This window comes from Xiphophorus hellerii, chromosome 2 (assembly GCF_003331165.1).
Source record: "Xiphophorus hellerii strain 12219 chromosome 2, Xiphophorus_hellerii-4.1, whole genome shotgun sequence".
Lineage (NCBI taxonomy): Eukaryota > Metazoa > Chordata > Actinopteri > Cyprinodontiformes > Poeciliidae > Xiphophorus > Xiphophorus hellerii.
The window spans coordinates 30,627,007-30,650,265 of record NC_045673.1 but is presented as its reverse complement, the minus strand read 5'-3'; the positions used below and the strand labels follow the sequence as shown (position 1 = coordinate 30,650,265).

At 37.9% G+C, this 23,259-nt stretch overlaps 2 protein-coding genes across 4 annotated transcripts in view; both read right to left on the bottom strand.

Moving 5' to 3' along the window:
• The window catches only part of lrp5 (low density lipoprotein receptor-related protein 5), a 43,473-nt gene extending 36,593 nt beyond the window's left edge, over window positions 1-6,880 (bottom strand). Inside the window, 1 exon segment of the mRNA XM_032546886.1 lies at window positions 6,574-6,880. Within this exon segment, the coding sequence (XP_032402777.1) occupies window positions 6,574-6,658 (85 nt within the window). The 5' untranslated portion in view covers window positions 6,659-6,880.
• An 8,214-nt stretch (window positions 6,881-15,094) lies between these two features.
• Window positions 15,095-22,596, bottom strand: LOC116708837 (uncharacterized protein PB18E9.04c-like). 3 transcript variants are annotated; one of them, XM_032546907.1, is made up of 4 exons: window positions 22,526-22,596; window positions 22,242-22,385; window positions 19,396-19,516; window positions 15,095-19,265 (listed from the first exon to the last, which is right to left on the bottom strand). In XM_032546907.1, the coding sequence occupies exons 2-4, from the start codon at window positions 22,251-22,253 to the stop codon at window positions 18,409-18,411; spliced, it is 990 nt and encodes a 329-aa protein (XP_032402798.1). In that variant the 5' UTR covers window positions 22,254-22,385; window positions 22,526-22,596; the 3' UTR covers window positions 15,095-18,408. The 3 variants fall into 3 exon arrangements, with proteins under 3 accessions (XP_032402798.1, XP_032402808.1, XP_032402791.1); XM_032546917.1 differs by lacking the exon at window positions 22,526-22,596 and having other exon boundaries at window positions 15,095-19,098; window positions 19,201-19,265; window positions 22,242-22,519; XM_032546900.1 differs by lacking the exon at window positions 22,526-22,596 and having other exon boundaries at window positions 22,242-22,519.
• Between the last annotated feature and the right edge of the window lie 663 nt (window positions 22,597-23,259).

The following is a 23,259-nucleotide window of genomic DNA, read 5'->3' as shown; positions in this document are numbered from 1 at the left end:
TTTCCTTAGATAGAAACTTTCTAAACTATTTTGTATAATATACTAAACTTACTGGATCAATTGGAATGTATGTATGACTGAATTGAGAAGATTTTTTGTAAAGTTCCTTCTGACAATATTTTTTGTTAATTGGTGCTACATAAATTAACTGAACTGAATTGAAATTAAAATACATCAGAAATCATATTGACGACAATATAATTCCAGAGTCTAAACATTTTGTCAGCGTTAGTTTAGTTCAGTAACTCGGAGAGGTTGACCTCTTTCTGCTGGGACCACTTCAGCTGCAGCTTGTGGTGCCAGCATTACTATGCACAAGCATGCAGGTCTAGTATGTCTCCTGCTACACTAGAAAACAACCAAAAACAATAACTCATGTTTAAGGGAAAAAGGGAGATTCTCAGGCAGATAAAACAGAGACCAGTTCTCAACATGTGATGACGTGACGTCTTTATTTGAAATATGGCTACAGATGACAACAAGAGCACATTGGTCACATGTCTTTATCTGAGAGATTCAGCAGTGAGTTTTACAGACTTCATGTGACATTTAGATAAATTAATAAAAGAGAAAGTCAAAGTGTGGAGTTAAGCAGCTGTGGGGAAAGCAGACAAACTGATTAGTGCAGAGAACTCATCCTAATAGTTATTTACTTTGAAAGCTTTTGTAAAATGTTAGACTCCATGCCTCCAGCAAGCGGATGTTTCTCAAAAGTCGAGGGTCCTCCAGACTCTATGTACAAAGTGAAGTGTAGAGGGGCTGGTTATTACCATACTAGAAAAATACAGGCAACTAATCCAACTAATTTTAAACTTTTGACCAATGTTGAAGCCATAATCAAGATCATCATTTCACCATGATAAAGCAGCAATAGGCTGAAGCCAAATAAATAATCAGAGTTGTTCAAGAAGCTCTGACAGAGTTTCACAAAGAGCTGGAAACAGCAGCTCCGGTGTTTTCAATGAAAACAAGTGAAGTAATCAACTGCAACTACCTCTATGGATATTCACAGTACAAGACTCCACTGTTGAAGAAATTACATGCTGATGCTTGATTGACCTTTTCTGCATAAGGTTTTGACAATCCATTAACATGCTATTTAGTATAAAGTCTTGTCAAATGAGGTCAACGTTGGTTCTGCATACAACCTCAAAGCACCATGACAAAAGAGGGAAGATCAGTGTTTGGGTTGTCTTATAGCATATGGTGCTGACTTTATATGATTGAAAGAAAGATGAATGGAGAAATATACGAGGGAATTCTTGATAGGAATCTGATGATGAAATGAGCAAGTGTCCTAAATACAAAGTCGGGGAAACTCTTACTCTGTTTCAGAGAAAGAAAGTAAAGCTCTAGAATGGGCCACTTTATCACTTGACTTGAATCCAAATGAAAATCTGTGGAACTGATCATAGTGTATAAAAAGAATCCTCAGAATGTTTGTGTGGAAGAATAGGTCAATCTCACACCAGAGCAATGCATGGGATTAGCTGCTCCACACAAGAGAGGGGATGAAGTTGTCATTACCCAGAAAGGCTTTTCCACAAAGTGTTTCATACCTTTCTGTAAGTGTTCAATAATTATTCCCTTTGACATTCCATTTTTTTGCCCATAACTTTATGTTTGCTGTGATTTATTTGACATCTACTAACATCTGGTGTCAATTTTATGTCAATAAAATCATCAGACCTATTTAAACTGAGAAATATGTTTGTGTGTTAAATACTTATTTTACCTACTGTATGAATTACAGCATAAGGTGTACTGTAATACAGAAGGAGAAACTGGCACAGGTCAAAATTGGTGTCAGCAGGTCAACACTTTAAAATACCAAGAGAGGAGAGATTGGCTACAACATTAGGATTGGTGCATCTCTACTTAGTTTGTCATTTTTGAGGCATGCTAGAATTAGAATCCCACTAGGATTGGAGTCAGACATTCTGTCAGGGAACTAACAATCATTAAACACTAACCGTGACCTTTGGCCATTTTAAGCATGGGGTTTTATGGCAGATCTATGCAATCTGTGTAAACAGAAATAACCTTTCATAAAGCACAACTCTACACTATTTTTCAAGGATAAGAACAAAAACAAAATCTGGTTAAACTTAGGGCCTTCACCTTCACAGAGCTTGAATGTATATACTTAAAAGGCTTGCTCTAACACAGGACAATAATCTAAGCAAATTAAGATTTTAATTGAATAAAATAAAGAAGCCTGATGTTTGTATAAAAAGGAACTTTAGATTATTGTAGATCCAAAACTAAAAAGGAGTTTTGCACATTTGTCTTCATAAAAGAAAGACACCACTTTGCAAATTTAGGCTTGATGGAAAAAATAATAAAGGTTTAGTCAGTTGTCAGCAATAGAAATAGGATTTGGGTACCTCTTTTGAATCACATATGTTGCATATAGCCAAATTTAATAATCAAAAGTAGATTGGATGAACCAAAATCTGCTTTTGAGTAAAAGTCGGTGGATAGATTACTGCCCTCCTTACTATAAAATTCTTGTGCAAATAAAGGGTTATGAAAAGAGTAATAAGAATAAAAGTGTTACACTTAACATGTTCCCTTTTAAGAAGATTTCATTTGCACGGTAATAATATTTTCCTAACTAAAAATAAAGCATCCTTATCTGCATCAACCACAAGTGAACAGAAACTTCTGATTATGGGTTAGGAATGCTAACAGCCCTAGTCATGCCAAAAATATACACATTGTAATAACTTGTTCCTTTTTACAAAAATAATAGAAAAATTCTGTTTTCCAGCAACTTGTTAGGATCCTGAGTTTGAGGTTTTGTCATTTTGTGCTCCTTAGTCTCTTTCTTTAATCAATCATGTTTCTATTTCTTTTTAGTTCAGTCCTTCTTAGTGTTTCCTAGGTGTAGTTATTCTTCAGTATTTTATTTCCTAGTCCCCAGTGTGCTCTCCCTCGCCCCCTGTGTCACTCTCTCTCTCTCTCTCTCTCTCTCTCTCTCACTCTCTCTCTCTCTCTCCTCACACCTGCAACCTGTTAGCCAATCAGCTCAGGTCTTCAGCATTCATCTTCTCAGTATTTAAACCCTTCTTCTGCTCACACTCCTTGCTGGTTCCTCCTGTTAATCCCATTATATCCTGGTTACTTCCACTTTGGTATTCAGCTTGATTTTTGTTCCTGGTTCCTGTTTTTGTTCTGCCCTGGCTCCCTGAATTCCCTGTGATTTTTGTAAGATTTCAGTTTTTTTTCATTAAGGGACAGTCAATATAATCTGTGCTCCCAGCTCCCAGGAGTTTTGCCGATCTCCTCCTGAAATCAGCAAAACTCTGCAGTTTTGCCAATCAGTAATCGGCAAAACTGCAATCAGTGCACCCCTAGTTTTTATGAAAATTGTTAATATCCAGCCAACTCTAGCAAGTCACTTTTCACCACAACTTTCTTCAACATCTTTATTAATTTATAATATTTTACCATTTGCTACAGCACTGAACAACTGTATCATTATAAACCAATGACAAGAAAGAAAATGGTTCATCATTTAGGAACTAGTGTAAAATTCAGTCTTCAATTGGAAGAACTGTGATTGAAAATTGAAGAGTAGCAAGTGACCAAAACAGTTCAAATATGTGAATTTTGTTCTGTATCTGCATAAGTTTCAGAAAATGAATGATGAAGAAAATGATTATGTGTCTATATTACCTTATGTGTTTGTTGCTTTAGTATGAATCTGAGGCAGACATAAGCAAGACATAAAAGGCAAAAGGGGGGAAAAATCACAGATGGGAAGTCATGTACACATGTAAGCTAACACAGATGGTAATATAACAAAAGGAAGCCTGTGGCAGTCTGCTTTGATTTCTCCGGGTTCAGATCACACATAAACTGAAATATGCTCACACATATTTACGGGTCCCAGTTGGGAAGGCGTGAAGGAAATCTCTTCCTTCCTTTCAGCCAATACGCCCCATCCCCCCTTGCAGGGGCATCTACAAGCATAAACTGGTCCTCCCAGTTTCAGGTTCTACATCAGTCGCATTATACATTATATACTGTATCTCTTCACCAGTGTGAAGAGGAATGAGTGACATTTGGGAACAAGTCTGTTCCCAAAACAACTCAAAATCTGTTATGACTGGATGCTTTCACAGCTATACAACAATTCATTGGATTATTTACAAAGACATGGTTTGCACTTTGCAGCATTGTGTTATGCAGATGACTATTCACAGAGAACAGAGGCACAGACATACAGTACAGACCAAAAGTTCGGACACAACTGTGTGTCCAAACTTTTGGTCTGTACTCAATACTGTACTGTATGTTTATGAATGGAAAATGTTAATTATATTATAATCATATATTATATGATATTATCTACAGTTCAGTGTGTGTGTGCGTGGGGGGGGTGTTCTGGGCTTATGCTTTGCTGCTTAAATATGGAATACATTGTTATCAAATCAATTTCCAACATGCTCAAAAAGACTACTTCTGTCATGGAGTGGATAATTCATCTTATGAATTAAATGAGCATAAGTGATGTATGTTTATCAGAATGAAATTTTAAATAAAAACACCAAGAACATCTTTCACACAAAGGTTTGACAAGTTATATTCTAATTTAGGATAATTGTTTGCAACAATATCAGTCACTCTTCAATTGAAGAGAGGGTTATATATTAAAATTGAAACAAATTATTTGACTTATTTCAACTGTCTGTGTTTTGTTCTTATTTGTTGGTCAGGCTGTAATTTACATACATATATGAAACGAGGCATACACAAGCACAATATCAGTGGTAGAGCTGCCTTTCAGTGAGGATTATGGAGAAGCTTTGCTGCTAAATCAGCCACAGAATTTAGCTTGAGACTAATCAAACTTACCAGTTCTTCACATTTTCAAGCACATATGAACTGATGAGGCTGCAGACTGTCTACAATTTGCATTTACAGCTACATGAGCATGCAGAAATGAACAGCAACAAAGCATTAGTGGCTGATCGTATCAATATGCCCTGCAGTGTACGCTTTCTAAGCTAATTCTACAACAGATTATTGTTTTCAAAATAGTTATGCAATTAATAACTAAAGCACGGAGACAGTCAGCTTTCTTTGTTTAATAATCCCCTTAACTGTCAGGAGGTCACTGGTTTTCTCATTGATGGAAGTGTTTGGTGACAGTTAAGAGGTTAAAACAATCTATATTTATTCTTCTGACTCTTTGTGTTACTTGCCTTATATTTATTCCCTTAGACAAAAACAATTTCATATTTTGTTCTGTACCTGGCATTTATTGGTAATGCTGTACAAAGGTGTTTCTAGATTTTTCATGTGCATCAGTGTCTTTAATGACAAAAAAAATTGCTTCAAAAATGACTAAGCTTCACATTTGCTGTGTTACAATTGCCATCCCAATCAATACTCATCAGAGAAAAATTTATAATAATAATCTTTACTGTTATTATAGAAATCATGCAATACAATTACACGAATTATAACGTTAATAAATTTTATAATAAATCATAAAAAACAAAGCAGTGAATCAATTCTGCAAACCTTTATTTCCCGATTGTCGGTCAGTTTAGAGAACCAAAAGAAGCCAGTAGCTACCCTGCAGCGAGCCGCCATCGTGTCATAGTATCAGACTGACAGGTGGATTATAAAAAACTGTTTTAAAGCACATTGCAGTTAATGCCTTCATTCCATCTGGGTTTCTTGGATAGCAAATATGTTCTTATCGAGATCCCCAAGGAAATATTATATATTAGCAAAATTTTGGGAATTTTTTATTTTTTTTATACAAACCATTCTCAACCTGAATGTCCACCATACAAACCTTCTTTTACTGGAATGTTTCACCTCTTCAATGCCAGTCTTAGCTATTAGAGCTTGTTAGAACTTAATATACGTGAGTTATTAAAATACCTCAATCACTACAACTGTAAAGATAACGTTTAATGTGCAAGCGACAATTAAATGAAAAATGGATCTAATCTGAAGAAAATTTAACCTCTGCATACGGTTTCACTGATTGAAAAGTAAAACCGCAAATCAGACTCAGTCGGGGGAAAAAAGATAATATAGGAACAGATCCTGGGAGATAGCTTTGCTGTGCCTAACAGCGTTTTCTTTTCCAAATAAACACGCCGAGTTCTTTTCATCTTTAACGCAAAAAGGCTGTCTGACACCCGACACCGAGCAGCAATGGCTGGAAGCTGAGAGGCCCGAGAAAACATCCAGGCTGCCTTTAAACTTCAGATTCACTAAGACAGAAAGGTCCTCCACCGACCGCGCCAAGTACCACGACAGGTTATCTCCACAAAAACACTACTTCCAGTGTGTGAAAAAACAACAAAGTAAAGTTTGGGTTGGACCACTGGAACTACAGTAGCCCACCTTGGTGTTGTACCCTTGGGACACGAAAACCTCAACTTTCTTACAAGGTATGGCTGAGGACGGTGCCGTGTACCAGTTAAGGGGACACAGCAAGAGTGCAGAGCGCACTGCAGCCCAACTAAGAACAGATATCTCCTTACAAAGTTCAGATCTACAACCCCAGAACAGCAAAAACAGCACAAAAAAAACTCTACGTACCATCAACCGCCATCAGCAGGCAATTCCAGAGCAGCAGCTCTGCCAGCAGACCACCCATTTCAAGTCCTCTCTGCTTTAAATCCATAATTCCCACTCCATTTTAAGATGGTTACTCCTGAAGTTGGAAAGAGGTCCGTTTATCCTGATGGACATGTAGTTCTGTATCACAAGCGACAGATAGCTAGGAGGAAGCTTGCTTCTGTCCGCGCGCGGCAGGTCATACAGAATCTACTTTTTTCCACTGATAATAACGCTCGCGCTTCTTTATACTTTGGACTGTCGAGCTCGCGCACGGAGAAGAAGGCAGGCCGTTGTGGGCGGCACTTTTTACTACGTCACTTATTTGAGGCGGATACGTTTTTTTTTTTTTTTTTTTTTACAAGTTTCACTTACGTGTTACTGGTGTCTGTTATGAACCCTACATAGCTTTCAGAATTCAGTCAGATTTTAATATTAGAAAAATAAAAACTTTTTGACTTTAGATGAAATACGGGCTATGTCAACACTCACAAAGAGCAAACCCAAGATTGTTTGCGAACCAATACAAAATTTTATTTGGAGGCCCACTTCTGTTTAATGCCATGGATTCTTAAAACTGTGCAATTTAATTATTTCAGAGTTTACCAGTTATTCAACAATAAAATGACCATATCACTGAATAAGTTTAGTCTGACTGTTATGGATGCTTAATTCTGTGTCCTTCCACTCTGTCTTCTTTCTGCTTATGCACACTGCTGCATCATGATAATAACCTATAACATGTAAGGCTGGCAACAGCCACCCAAAGATAAAACTAATAGCAACAGCTTAATACCCCTTAGCGAGGGTACAAAGCAAGGAATAGATGAAAGCAGAATGTGCGCTCCATTCCTTGCTTTGTTCCATGTGATCCTTGAGGTGTGCTGAGTGGAACCCAGTGCTGGACAGTGACTGACTCTTTGTATTAACTGTATCTCTGTCCCAAAATGAGTTTGTATTGTACACTTCATCATTGCAGTGTACAATACAAACTACACTGCACCTAAGGTTTAATGACAAATACAAGATCTTGGGGTTACGCAATTATATAATAATTCAGTAAATAGTTGAAAATTCATACAACTATTGTTGAAAAATATTGAGTTATTTGTCTGACTTGTAGAGCTAATCATTAAAGACTTGGTGGAGCAGGTGCAGGGGGAAAGCGCTTCGCCCATGTACGGAGGGAGCCATCATGAGTTCGAGTCCTGGCCCAATGACCCTTACCACCTGTCTATCTCCTCTCTCACAACCACTTTCCAGTCTGACATCTCTCGAATAAAGGCCGCTAGAGCCAACAAAACCTTCTTTTTTTTTTAAAGAAAAAAGAAGAATTGGTGGAGCCAGGAAAGTCTTGGCCATGTTAATTTGGTTATGATTCCAAGCAGAAAGTTGGTGATCAGCAACTGTGCATGTAATCTGATATATGATCCCAGCAAAGACACAGGTAGCAGAAATGAACCATGATAATAATCCAATAATATAGGGTTATTATTGGATCTGATAACTAATTATTACCACTGGCTTACTATTCATTACTAATCATCAAATCAGTAGCACATATAGTTTGGCACATGCAGTTCCTGTTTTAGAGTTTGAACCCAGTAAGTATTTGTAAGTATTTAGCTTATAGTTTAGTTCAACTCACAAAAACATAATCACAAAGCACTTCACTAGAAAAAATAGACACAATTTTGTTGAGAAATCAAATAAATTAAATCATATAGACAGATTCAAAACAGATATTATACAATGCAATCAAATTCAGTTCATAAATCCAATCAAGAAGATTGTTATTTAAGGATACTGTGCATCTATTGCATTGATGCACAGTAATCCCTTCTTTTCACAATGCATATGGTGACAGTGGAGAGGAATATTCCTTTTCCACACCAAGAAACCACAAGCAAGAACTAGACAGGATGAACAGCTTTCTGTCATCACTGATTGGTGGTTTGACAGGAAAGAACACACAAAAAAACACAGAAACACTCCTCCTTTATTGAGTTTATGCACAAAACAGACCGGTCTCGACATAGAACAGGGCCAAGTGTATTATGTCTAAAAAGCAGTGAAGAATACATTATTGTCAACTTTGTTGCAAGCAATAGTTAGCTGAGTCAGTGAGCTGATTATTTACCAAATCCCACAGGTTAGGTAGGTTAGGTATATACTCAAGGTTTTTAGGTTTAGGGAAAAGGTCAGGGTTAGGCTATAGAAATTAATGAAAGTCAATGCAAGTCCACACACGTATGGTGAGACGGGGGTGTGTTTGAGTCTGTATGTGGGGGTGTGCATGTGTGTGTCTGTTTCTGGAGATGTAACCATGTTGGAGAAGGAAGAAAACAGTTTATTCATCTATCATCTTATCATCCAAATCCATTGGACCGCTGCTTGACACCACATCTGCATCACATACTAATAAAATTTCCATTCCAACAGCAAAGAAAATCATGAGCGTAAAATATGGCAGTTTGAAAGAAAGTTATTATATGGAACAACAACTCTGGGTCCGTCCATCCGTCCATCCATCCATCCCATCCATCCATCCATCCATCCATCCATCCATCCATCCATCCATCCATCCATCCACTTTCTACTGTGGAGAACACCTCACACAGGCAACCACACATTAAACAAATATGGGATTCCTGTTACTGTATGGTAACAGGAACCCCATACACTAACTGTAATAGTGCAGTTACTATTACTGTTGCCTTTCCACAGCAGGTCCCGCATTCCAGCCTGATCTTTCTGCATGGAGTTTGCATGTTCTCCATTTGCGTGCTTTGGTTCTCCCCGGTTTTCCTCCCATAGTCAAAAAACATAACTGTAAGTTTAATTAGTCTGTCTAGTTGTTACAGGGCATCAATTTATGTGCATGATTGTGTCTCCTTTTGTTCCAGACAGACAGAAGGGACAAACTCTCCCCACGACTCTGCGAGGATAAGCAGGTACAGACTATGGATAGTGCTTCTATGATTAAGATAGACATGTAGTGTTGCCTCTGATGAAAACAAACTTTTAAAATCTACAGATCTCTGTCCTCACACACACCTACAGCTAAGCCAGTTATTTCTTTTCTCCTTTTTAAAGGCATTTCTTTTCTTCTCCAATTGGCCTCCACTTTAAAGGCCCTGTAAACTCAAAGCACATGTTTTCCCCTTCTGATTCTCTCTGTACGTGAAGAGAGCCAGGCAGCTGTTCCTCACCACAATCCAACACAGAGCAGGTATTATTGTTTTTGTTACAACACTAGCTGTGAGTGTAATTTACTTAACTCGAGAAAAGCTTTTGTCCTGTGGTTTTTATTTTATAAATTATTCCCATATGAAACAATCTGTGCAAAACGAGAACATACTGCAGTATATGGAGAATTTCATGACTACCAGATTACTAGTTTGGGTTTTGTTTCTCAGTTCTGCATTTTTTCAGTTTAAGTAAAGTCTCCAAAATATTTCAGATTTCACTTATTGGCTTGTCTGAAAAGTGTCCTATGTTGACCAGTTCTAGTATTGTTCATGAATAGGTTAAGAGTGAAGCTGGGCTAGCAGTGAACCAACGGGGCGGGGGAAAGTCTTGTTAATAGTGCATCAAATCAACATTAAGGACCTAGAAGGGATCCAACGATTCGTACTGCAGCTGATGGTGTATAGTTAACCTGAAGAAGCCTGATGCAGCCATTCTACTCCTCCAGTTTCCACCCTTCCAGCCTCAGCCTGTTTCTGGAATGCTGCTATGAAACATGTTTTCTTTCAGCAGTCGCCACAGCCACTGGCCTTGCTTTGATCTCTACAAATATCAAACCCGTCTCTGCGTTGGTCTGCGTTCCTCAGTCTGTCCAAGTCCAGGCTCAGGAGTAATATAGCTGTGTGGGAGAAATACCTTCATCCATGAGTAACAAGGAACAGGTGGGTCTTCCAGATGTTTGCACGCACAGAGAATCATTTCTGAGAAGAACTCAGTTTGAACATTTCAAAGTCCAGATTTTAAATTTCACAGGTGGAATATTTATTCCAGTTTGTGTCTTCATAAATATTGAAAAAATGTCTTTGCTTTGATCTCTTTGTCTGACATCAGAATGTGTCAGAAAAACAGTGCAATTTTAGTGTCAAAGATCATCTGAATAAAAACAAAAAGCTGTTCTCAAATGAGGATTTTTATTTACTAAGTGAAAAAAAAAAAACAGCCCAACATGAAAACGCAACTACCCTTAATCCACATAACTAGTTGTTCCTAATAAGGGGAGGTTTGGCTCTTTCGGCTCCCAAACAGCTCTTATTTTATCAACTTAAGTACAGCCTTGTACTTAAACATGATTTTACAAATATCAATGCCTTATATTTACATAATTTATGTATTCTGTTATGAAAGCAGATGTGTAGTTGGTAGCATTGTTGCCTTGCAGCAATAAGGTCCTCGGTTCGATTCCCAACCTGAGGTCTTTCTGCATGGAGTTTGCATGTTCTCTCTGTGCATGCGTGGCTTCTCTCTGGGTACTCCAGCTTCCTCCCACAATCCTAAAACATGACTGTTAGGTTAATTGGTCTCTCTAAACTCTCCATGTATGCGTGTGTTATTGTTTGTGCTGTTTTGTCTCTGTGCTGCCTATGATATGATGCATATGTTCATCATATGTCCCTGATGAACTGGTGACCTGTCCAGGGTCCAGGGTGACCCCGCCTCTCACCTGTTGATTGCTGGAGATAGGCAGCAGCACTCCTCCCAAGCCCACTAGGGATAAGTATGTTAGATGATGGATCAAATGATGATCAAACTAAGAAACAGAAACAAACTGGATTACTGTTTGGTTAATACAATTGACCAAACTGGATAATAGGTGTCAGTGTAGAACACCTATACTTAGTGTCCTCAATGTCATTCAAATAAATATAATGCTTAATTTGGACAGGTTGAGTCAGTTCCTTTTCTTAGTATTTTTAAGAAGACAAGTTGCTCTTAGAGTCCATTCTGTAACTCTGGGAGGCCGGCAACTCTTGCTCCATGTTTTCTCCATTTGTGCATAATGGTTCTCACTATAGCTTTCCAAAGTTCAACAGCCTTTAAAACAGTGGTTCTTAACCTTTTTTGAGGTACCGAAACCATCAGTTTCATATGCGCATTCACCGAACCCTTCTTTAGTGATAAATAACTTTTTTTTTTTCTTTTTCCAAATTCAAGACATAGATATGAACTCACAGCAAGTTACAGTGTTACTTTATTCTGGCCCCCAAAAATATTTTGGCCCCATAAAAGAATTTCAGCCCTCAAAATATTTTTTTTACTATTTTACTAATTTAAAAATACATTTGGATTTTTTCAAAGAATGACAAATTTTTTAATAACTTAATTTTTTTTTATTTTAAATTTAGTTTGTTTTTTGTCATTTTGAATCCACAAAATACTTTTTGGGGGCCAGAATAAAGTATTGCACAAATTACATACCTGCAAATCAGTGTGACTTCTGCTGTTGTTTTGGGGAGACCAGTTCAGAGAGGCGTGGCTTCACCTTGGCAAGTGCATCTTCAGAGCAAAGTCTGTTCATTTTCCTCTTTTTTTGCTCGACATATTTAGTATGGATTAGAGGAGGAGAAACGTTTCATTGCGCAAGCGTGCAATCGTTCGCAGACCCGCAATACGTACTGGTTCAGCAATTCATACTCTTTCTACGGTCGCGTACTCTTATATTTAGTTTTCCATGATGTTAGTATCTTTTTGTGAAATATCTGAAGTTTTATATCTTTCTTTAGGATAGAAAGGCACCACAAACCTACGATATAAACAGAAACTTTCCGTAAGTAGGAAAGAAATAAAAACACATTATAATTTGGACTATTTCTGAGTTATTATCGCGGGGTAATAAATCATCTGACAGTTTTGATTGTGTCTCTGTTGTGTTCGTAGTCTGAATGGTTTAAAGAGCTGCTTTCAGTGCCGCTCCATCTTAGCCTTAACAGACATAAACATGCAAAAAAAAAAAAAAAAATCGATTTTCAATCAGTGTTTTGCACCAAACAGTTAATAATAATAAACAACTTTTCACTGAGGCTCTGTAAGAGCCATATGAATGAAATAAGTAATTATTGATATGACAGGAGCAGCGGATTTGACACTTAGGTGTGTCGAGGAGGGAGTGACGTCACCAGGTATGAATGGGAAGGATACTGGCTTTGTGTGTATTAGGAAGCGGGTGAGCGGGGCGGTCAGTCCTGGCAAAGTTTGGAGCATGATCATCAAAATGGAATAAATCGATAATTGTGACAGAACAAAGAAAGAAGTGGTTTGGAGTTGATTGATACACGGACAGATGCGATTCCCCGAGTTACCCTAGTGCGGCCCTTTACCATCATTAGTTTGTCGTGTTTTTAATAATAAAAACTTGTTAATAGTAAAAACTGTTTGGTGCAAAAAACAGATTGAAAATCGATTTATTACTGCATGTTTATGTCTGTTAAGGCTAAGATGGAGCGGCACTGAAAGCAGCTCTTTAAACCATTCAGACTACGAACACAACAGAGACACAATCAAAACTGTCAGATGATTTATTACCCGCGATAATAACTCAGAAATAGTCCAAATTATAATGTGTTTTTATTTCTTTCCTACTTACGGAAAGTTTCTGTTTATATCGTAGGTTTGTGGCGCCTTTCTATCCTAAAGAAAGATATAAAACTTCAGATATTTCACAAAAAGATACTAACATTCATGAAACCATACCATAAATACGGCGAAGAAAGCTATGAATATGCAACGCCAGTACAGTATTGCGAGCCGTTTTGCGATGTAACGCAAAAGAAAAAAAATACTGCGACGTACACTACGACAGCCGATACTGCCTAAATTCCCCGCAGCACTGATTGCTGAGCAATTGTAAACATGATCCGCTGTCAGCAAGTGATGGCCAAGCGTGGGCGGTGGTCAATCAGCGACTTTACACAAGTGTGTCTTTACCTCCGCGGCAGAGGCTCCGCCGAACCCCTGGGGTTCGATCGAACCCAGGTTTAGAACCACTGCTTTAAAATGATGTTGTAACCTTCTCTGAATAATAGATGGTAATGACTTTATTCTTATCTGTTCTTACATTTCTTTAGATTGAAGTATGATGTGTTGTTTTTCTTTTAGATCTTTGAATGCACATCATGTAGACAGGTTATACTGTATATGTAATTTTTGTCTCTACAAGTTTGGAAGTAATTCATTAAATTCAAAACTACCTCATCTCAAAAAGAAATGAAATATTGTATTCATTATTAAAGAATTTTCAGACTTGTGGACGTTGATGCAGAGGGCAGAAAGTATAGCAGTCAGAGGTCTCTTACTGAGGACTGTTGCTCATAGGGTTGTGGGTGGGGTATTCTTGGTTGACAACAAAGCTTAAGATTTCTCCCATCCTCCAAGTTAGTGGATAGCTTTAGTAACTGGTCCTGAGACTCAAGATGAAACAGACAGAAGTTCCTGAGATGTTAGATAACTAAGAGATATGGGAAGGATGCCTCAGAAAAAATACATAATCTGACTAACTATCCATCTATCTATGTGTGTCTCTTTAAGTGTTAGCCCCTTATCCACTGTTCATCAGTTTTCAGTTAAGTTCAATGCACCATCAACAGGAAGACCCTTAACCTTAAGAGGATGTCAAGCTAAATTCATTCCAGAAGAGCCACCACACAGACAAATGCTAAACATGGGCTACAAACATGGCTTTCCCCATGTCAAACCACTCCTGACCCAGAGACAATGTCAGAGGTGTCTTACCTAGGCTGAAGAGAAAAAGAAACCAGACTAGGGGTCTTCAGCCCCAGGTGTCCTGCAACCTTCAGCATATGTCTCTGCTTAAACACACAAGAGTCAAATATTGAGGTCATTAGCAGGATTCTGGAGAACTTGACTGACTGCTGAGGTGGTAATTCAGCCTTTTGATTCAGTACTGAGTAACTGATCACAATGTCAGATTTCTTTTTTTAAAAAAAATATGTAATCAGAGAAACAAAAAATTATAAATTACTATATTCAAATCATGGTATTTTAAAGACTATAATAAAAAGCAGTTTAGATTCTATATTCACTTGGGTTCAAAATGACAAAGCAGATGGAAAATAACATTAGAACCATGAAGCCCTAATACAAGCAAGAAGTCTCACTTTAACATTATTAATATTGTGTTTGGTGCAGTTTTGGTTGAACCATGCCTGGTTTTCTCTCAGTGAAGTAACTCAAGTTGTACAGAATAGCCAGAAATCATCCTCAAGTAAGAGTAGCGTTGCTTTAAAATGACATTTCTCAAGTAAAAAAAATAGTAAAACTATTACTAGAAGTATATTTTTCCAAAACATTACTTAAGGTGAGTGCCATTAAGATTCAAGGTCTCTGTTTACAACAACACACAACAGATAACACTGTCATGTCAGGATGGAGCAGCTGCTGACCAACCAGGACATGGACGTCCATCTAGACTGACATGCATTCATCAGTAATAATGACCTAGTCAAACAACATAAAGATCTCTGTTAAGTTCTTTATTATTCATTTTCTACAAAGTAAAAATATATCTGAAAAGTGCATCAGTACAATATTTGCTTGGCACATAGCAGGTGACATCATTCCTCATTTCTCGACATCAGTTTTTGCAAACACAGATCAATCCAACACACAACTGTTTCCAACCGACATCAGAAACATAAACATCACTTTATTACAATCCTACTGACATGACAAACACACTGATCTGAAACCTTGAACACAGACTGGCACGACAGATAACTCAGTCTTAAATATGGCTAATGGAGGTTCTCTGCTTCCATGAACAATTTACTGAGAAAACAGTTTTTCGTGCAAAAAAAAAAAATCAAAATTATTCAACTCAAAGGCATCTCACATGCACAACAAAAATATTCTGTCACACCAATAACATTCCAGGGTGTGAGCTGTGAGCACCGCTCAAATGTTACATTGGTCACAAACTCATTATGGCTTTAAATTTCCCTTGGCTTTATCAGAAAACAATGTGCTTTAAGCAACTATTTGGCAAAAGTTTCTAAAAATCACTCTAAACCATACATACTGCCTTTTTTGGTCATGAAAAAAATATATCAAACAGAATTTGGCACCAGAAAAAGAAGATACAAAAGTGCTGCATTGTGGATTCTTGATAAGAAAACAATATCTCCAGACAACTAATAGATGTATTAAAAAAGTCAACATTATTGGAAGCACACTCAGTTAAAGAGAAAATAAAAAGGAACAAAAAAACAACAATTTCCAAAAATGATAAGGTGTTTTCAAAATCTTTACAACCATGGACTTCTAAACACACACACACACACTAATTACAATTAGGTACCTCCAAGACCATGTAAATCTGAACCGTAGTAAGGAACAGAATGAGGTCATTAACACGTATCATATGGAAGAATGAAGATTAAGTACATTCAAAAGCTTCCAGTGAAGTCAAACTCAAAATAAACACAGTTGTGAAGGAACGCATCGTCTACTTCAATTAAGTTTAATGGAATTTTACAAAATTTAACAAACATTTTGGAGCTTTGTTTCAAAAAACCTCCTGTGCTTTCATAGACAATTAAACCAGAATGAGATATGTAGCCATCTAACAGGTCAAGTAAGACTTAAGGAGGCTTTAAGACAAGCTGAAATGTAAAAATTACATGAGGCCAGCAGACGAAACTGTGATCCGCTGGCTGAGAAAAGGTTGTAGGAGTGACTTTAACGCCTCCACTGGTCTTCTGCTACCCCAAACTTCATCTGCCAGGTCCAAACAGCTCCAGGTTTCTACCTGGGACGTACTCTGGGCCTCAAACCATACAGATGGTTCTCACATATTCAGTCTTTTCATGCAGATCTAGATTTAAAACAAAACAAACTGTGTCCTTTGATAACAGTTACATTCTTCCCAGTGAGCGCCTTGCTGGAACTCTGAGTCAGTGGGTCAGCGGGCTGGAACTGAAAATGTTTGTTTCAATCAGTGATGCTGAACCTCTTCAGTGCAGTTAGTCAGATCAACAAGCCACCTCTGCTACAGGCAACATGCACACAAGAAATGACTAAATTAATATGTGTGAAAAAGAGTGTAGAAAACCGAACTGAAAATGTAAGGCTATGGAAGGAAAGATCTGTCCGAGTCCTGGTATGGACACTGAGCTTCATCATGTAGAATACATGAACAGGAGCTTTCAATGTCGTACCAGCCCTGCTTCCCTTTCTATCAGAATATAATGTGTGGAAAACTATGTGAACCAACCCATAAAACATCTGTAGTATAATATGATTTGTTCATAGTTCGTGACATAGTGATCGTCTTGATGTATCAACTTGTTCTGAGAAGAGATTCTGATTTACAATGAAACTTTTTGAAGAGTCATTCCGCTGAGAGGTTATGAGTTATTAAAACTGTCCTGCACTCAAACACCTCCAGACTTTTACAGAGTGAATGTTTGATCTTCTGCTTGTTAACATGATAAGTTATGGTGGTGAGAAGCTCCGGCTCAGTTCGCCCCGTAGCCTGCTGGCAGCTGCATGCATGCAAAATGCATCATGGCGTTCCAAGTGGCTCCCTTCAGCTGACCTTCTGTCAATACTTGGTACTAACTGGAGGGTAAGTTTCCTAACAGCAGTTTATAGCAAATAATCTACTGCTAGAGTAAAATTTGTCATTTGTAATTAGTAATTAAAGTTAGTTTCCTAACAAAAATAGCCCGACTGAAAACAACCAAAGTTGTACAAAATGCCAAAGGGGAAAAATGTCCAGAGCTCTTTGTGGTCATGCCACATCAAATACAACAAAATGGACCATGTTAGTATATCCAGCCAGAGTCACTTTAATACAATTAAGAAATCTAAACGCTTTCAAATTCAGGTAAATATTGTATAATGACAATATGATAATACAGACTGATGTTATAAATATCAGTCTTCATTACAACTGACCACATGCTTCCACTTTTATAATCATTTATTAAAAATGGGAAAGTTGTATGATGGTTCATAAAAAAATAAATCTAATGAATTGGTCTAAATTTCTTTAAAATGGAGAATGTTTGATACTGTAGGAATGCTTTGGTTTTAAATTAGCTGTTAGCTTCAGCCTCTGGGAAAAAAATTATATCTGTACTAAAAGGACACCAAGTTATCTCCTGAAGATAGAATATTACTACTTATAACCTCTCAACAGAATCCTATAAAAAATAAATGCTACTAGATTTAGGTGTTTTTAAAGAGAAACTGTTATCAGTATTAAAGCAGGGGCATTTCAGATGTTATATTTATAGACACATTCAAGTCAAGTTTCAGTTTGAAAAGAAATGATGGTTTATGAAATGTTAAAAAATTCATTCAAGACAGCATTTAACAATTGGCTGCCATGTTGGAAAGAGCTGATAGTTTTTTCCCCCACATATTTCAGTTCAGTCTGAAAAGGTATTAGAAATATTATGGTCATAATGATCAACAGAAATGTGATGTGGACAGGATGAATATCGTGTGCCTTCAACACTGACAGCTGATCTACACATGAACTCATTAAGGCTGCTCTTCATCCTCAAAGTTCAGGCTCGAGTGTTAGAAACAAAACGCTACACAAGCCAAAGGAAAACATGAAGGAAAGAATAAAATAGTCCAGGTTGTTTTCCCATCTGTTCCATTTGCTACTTTATTCCAACTTCTTCAACAAACAGCAGCCACTGTGGTCATATTGTGCAAGATCAAGGTCCAGAACCACGTGTCTTCCTGCATCACACTCCAGAGTCGCTGTACATGCCATTGATCAGGTAGTCGACTTGGGTGTAATCCTTCCTCCTGTAGCTCTCATATGCCTGCGTGACAAACACCTGCCACCGTGACCAGGAAGAAGAGCAGGCCAAACAACAGGACAGCTAGTAAAGAAGCTGTGTCCACCAGCTGCCGGGTCAGAGCTGCTCCAGCCACTTCCACCACCGGAACCCGTGTTGCAGAAGCAGCGGACTTACTGCGGCCGCCAGAAGTAGTGGTTCTGCTAGGAGGCATGGATGTGGCTTCTGTGCTTAAAGATGTGGGTGAAAGAGTTGATTTCCTGGTAGTTAACTTCTGTGTGGGTACCACAGAGGATGATGATGAACTTTTCTTGCCTGTGGGCAAAATGGTGATCATAGCATTCGTATTTGGAGGGTTTTCAACTGTTTTTGATGTTGTAGGTGCCTTGGTGGGCAGAGATGTTAAAGTAGGAGTTGTAGACGGTGGTTTGGTGGGTGGTAGTGTTGAAGTTTGAGTTGCAGACGGTGGTTTGGTAGGTGGTAGTGTTGAAGTTTGAGTTGCAGACGGTGGTTTGGTGGACATAGGTGTTGTTGTAGATAGTACTTTTTTTGCTAGTGTTTTGGTGGACAGAGGTGTCATTGGGGCTTCAGAAGTTGTTTTAGTCGATTGTAAAACAGTCTGAGAAGTCCCAACAGGCTCTGCAGGTGATGATGGAAGGGGGTTCTTAGCTAAACCATTACCTACAGACTGAGCACGTACAGCAGTCGTGGGTGAAGAGATGGATGACAACTGCTGAGATTGATCTACGGTTGTTTTATTGAAGAGGAATTTAGTCAATGTATTATTTGTTTTGCCCTTTTCCACAGTATCCACTGCAACACTGGCGTTTGGGAAGCCTTCAGCTGTTCCATTCTTGCTCGTCATTTCATTACCTTGGAAACAAAGAAAAAGACTGTATACAATCTGCTAGGAGGGAATACCAGCAGCAGCACACCTGACAGCTTCTGCATCCTGTGGTGCAGTTGGAGTCTGCTGCATTGAACTGGACTTGATGATGCTTACCTGACTTAGACGCAACTAGCGCTGTGAGGCAGATGCTGGAGAGGAGCAGCAGGATGCAGAGGAAGTGAACACCCACCCATGGCCTCAGCTGGAGCATCAAGGAACAAAGGTTCATGGTCGGCTAGAGGAGTGAGCCCAGACAGACACACACATAAAAGATGTTCATTAACTTGACTAGGAATAGCTTTAAAGTGACGTTAGCATCTCATCTCTCTTTCTCAAGTTAAAAGCTGTTGTTTTGTTAGATTTTGTAATTTATATAGACTGCTAACTTATGGACTGCCCACTTTAATAGCTTCAACGAAGAACCCAGTCGGTGTGAGGTGTGATGTCACCGTATGATGATTTTTATCATTCGATGTCTGTGTGTGGGGTTTTCTGTGAGAACAACTGTTTGGGGTCAGGGGAGTTGACTGGTTGGCCATCTATTTTTGGCCAAAATAGATGGCCAATTTAGCCATCTATTTTGGCTATTGTGTCTTGATAATCAGGTGGTCCTCCTGACTTAGTAATTTTTATGTAAATGACTAATTTAGTTAATAATCACCTTCGGCACTAAATACTAATTGATAGCCAAATCCAAACCTAGTGTTGTAAAAATATAAAAGATCTGTTTCCCCGGTGCTGCTGTGATCTTCAGCATCTCGGTCACCAACGTCTGCATCAGGTATGAGCATCTACTCCAAGAAGAATCCATCCAACAGGATGAATATTAAACTGTTATGAGATAAAAAGGTGAATTCATAGCACTTGCAATAAATTAGCCTATTGCAAGTGCAATATCACAACATCAATGTGCACATTGATGTTGTGATAAAGATATGTTTGCCATACATTGTGTAGCCAAGGAAGCAACTTGTGTTATTTTTACGAATCGGCTACAAAACACAAAGTCTGTTTTCAAGTGACCTAGTTTCTAATAACGTCTGGGAGTACTGAACCAATATCTGCTAAAAGTTCTATATGATGTTAGCAGCAGATGTACCACGAAGCAGGCTCACCAAAGCCAACAATGGAGACTGTGAATGGTACTTATCTTGGTAAGTACAGGAAGACGTTTCTAAGATCAGAAAAAAAATCAGTCATGAAGCAAGTTAATCAATATATAAATTAAAATGTTTAGCAATATCAGTGCAAGTTGATTTGATAGTGATCACAGTGTATTCAGTAGAAAAAAACAATGACGTGACATCAATTGAGGAAAAAAAACTAACATGTTAACTTAATATGTTGATTTGATCAGAAAAACTTAAGATTTGATGAACAACTGAACAACTTTTAAGATTTCACAACGACGTTCACAGTGAAGGAGACAGGAGGTACTAGGGGTGTCTCAGTTTGAAGAAATACTGCATATCAGCATAATGTTGACACTGCAAAAAATATTTGGAATACCATATTTGTTGGCTATTATACTGGAAGTGTTAGGAATGGGCACTTTGCATGCCAATAGATATTTTGGCTCAGTAAATATTTCCATCTGACCCAGATGACAGCACTTCAGATGCTAAAAGTTGCAGAGTATTGGAGACATCGGAATGTCAACGCAGAAGAGAAGAGAAGAGTGAGAAAATGTGCATTTCTTCCAAATGATGTCACATCATCTCTAGAATTATTTGTCAACCAACATCATGCAATTCTGGTCTTAATTGAGGGCTTTTCCCTGATGAGTGTCTGAACCACTGACTCATCTCAGCTCCTGTTCTCTGTTCAATGACTTCTGTCTGGAGTATGTGATTTTAGCGATGGTGGATAAATGTGTTTATCTGTATGGAAGAACACCCAGAGGAAGCTACAGGTCCCGAGTCCAAAGGCTGGAGAGGGAACAGCAGGGCAAGGTACAGCATGTCACTAATGTCTCTCCAGCCTCTTTAAGCCTCCAACAGGATTTCTATCTTCTTCCAGGTATGGATGAGCAATGATTACAATGATGGTAATGATTACAAAGGCAAAATATCCTAGGATTACTAATACTGTTTTAAGAATGAAATTACAATTAAACTCATACTAGTATTACTACTACTATTATAATTAACAACCACAACAATAATAACAGACTGCTGGCTTCCCCATTAATGAATTACCTTCATCCTCAAACAACACTTTTTGTATATATTTAACAAAGCCATGATAATATTGATAAAGGTGATCAATTGGCACACAATAATCACGACAATTTTCATATGCCTTTTTAATTCTGGAACAGACTCCTGGTCCCCAAAGAAGACTCCCTGCAACACTATGCAGCCACCACCATGTTTCACTCAGTGCCAATAAAATGTATTCACCCCTTTGAATGTTTAACCATTTTTGTTGCTTTTATAAATCCATCATGATCAACAAAATTTGGTGAAGATGTTTAATGGGTAAACATTAAACATTTCCCTAACATGCACATGACACTGTACATGTTGGGCATCAGACAACTGAAACTTTGTTACAGTAGCCAAATAAAAACTATAGTAATCATCCCAGAGAGTCCACTGACTTCAGAATCACTGTAACAGACTGGGAAATGACAGGAGAGGCAGTTCTCTGTGACAGAGGAAGACCGAAGCTCAGCTGTAATCTTCTGCTTCAGTGAGGCTGTAAAGTAGAGGCAGTCTGCCCCAGCCTAACAAAGCGACCTGCCCTCACGGCAAACTAACAGTGTGGGAGCCTCCCTGTCCACGCGGGCAGCCAACGCGGATACTAAACTCTCTTTTTATTTTGAATACGAGATAGAACTATAAAACAGCAACTCACAGGATTGGACCTCAGCTAACATCCTCACTGTTAGTTAGCTCATGCTAACGACACCGTTTAAAAGAATATTATCTAGAATTCAAATAAATTCAGACACTTACCAGCGAGGGCATAAAGTTGGTTTCCAGAAGACAAAACCTCCCATAAGCTTCAGCTAACAACAGGGAGCAGGAAACACCTGGTGTCTCGTCAAATTCCGTCACTCTTGCTTTCTGGGAACCAAAAACTGCAGGAATGTCTAGCGACTGCCCGTACAAAGAAGACAAAAAAACAAAAACAAACTTTAAGTGTTGAAATGTGACAGAGGTGTGTCTGGGAGCAAAAGGGGCGCAACAATATGTAAATTAAGTGATACGGGGAAGAAAAATGGTCATAATCAACTCACAAACACTGACTGGACAGAGCCCACTGGTCTCTTCTTCGTTACTTTTGTTCAGGGGTGCTCAGTCAGCTGCTGCATTCTACTGCCCTCTGCTGTTTGTGTAATAATCAAGTAACTAAATAAATAAATTTATATCCCCTAGAACTGGGAAACTGGATCATGCAGAGGCCCTATTAATTCTCATTTGATTTGATTATGTTCTAATTTTGCTTTTGCTTTTTTCTGTAAAGCACTTTGTGGCCAAAATCTTGAAAAATGCTATATAAATGCAGTCTTACTAACTAACTAACTAACTAACTAACTAACTAACTAACTAACTAACTAACTAACTAACTAAACAGAGATCATCAGCCAAATTTATAAATAGCCCAGGAGAAAAATAAATATACTAAGCATGTTAAATTTTAGCATACTTGAGCATACTTGAAGCCAGACTAATAATCAGTATACTTGTAGTGTGTTATTTTGGAACAACTAATTTTAAGTGTATTTTAATCGTAATTTTAATAGTAATTAAATTGTAGAAAATGACAATTTAAAGTGTACCAAATGTACTATCACATACTTTTTTGGAACAACTAAAGTTATAATTTGTTTAGCTTAAGTATATGACTTTTTATGTAATATAAACATGCTTGATTAGTATATCTTAAGTGTACTATTTTGTGATCGAATTACATCTAAAATATATTTAGAATGCTTCTAAGTATATAAGCATTACATGTTTTATATATTAG

Coding starts and splice junctions, on each gene's coding strand:
- LOC116708837 (XM_032546907.1), bottom strand. Junction 19,266..19,395: donor GCTAGTTGCGTCTAAGTCAG/GTAAGCATCATC, acceptor TTTGTTTCCAAG/GTAATGAAATGACGAGCAAG.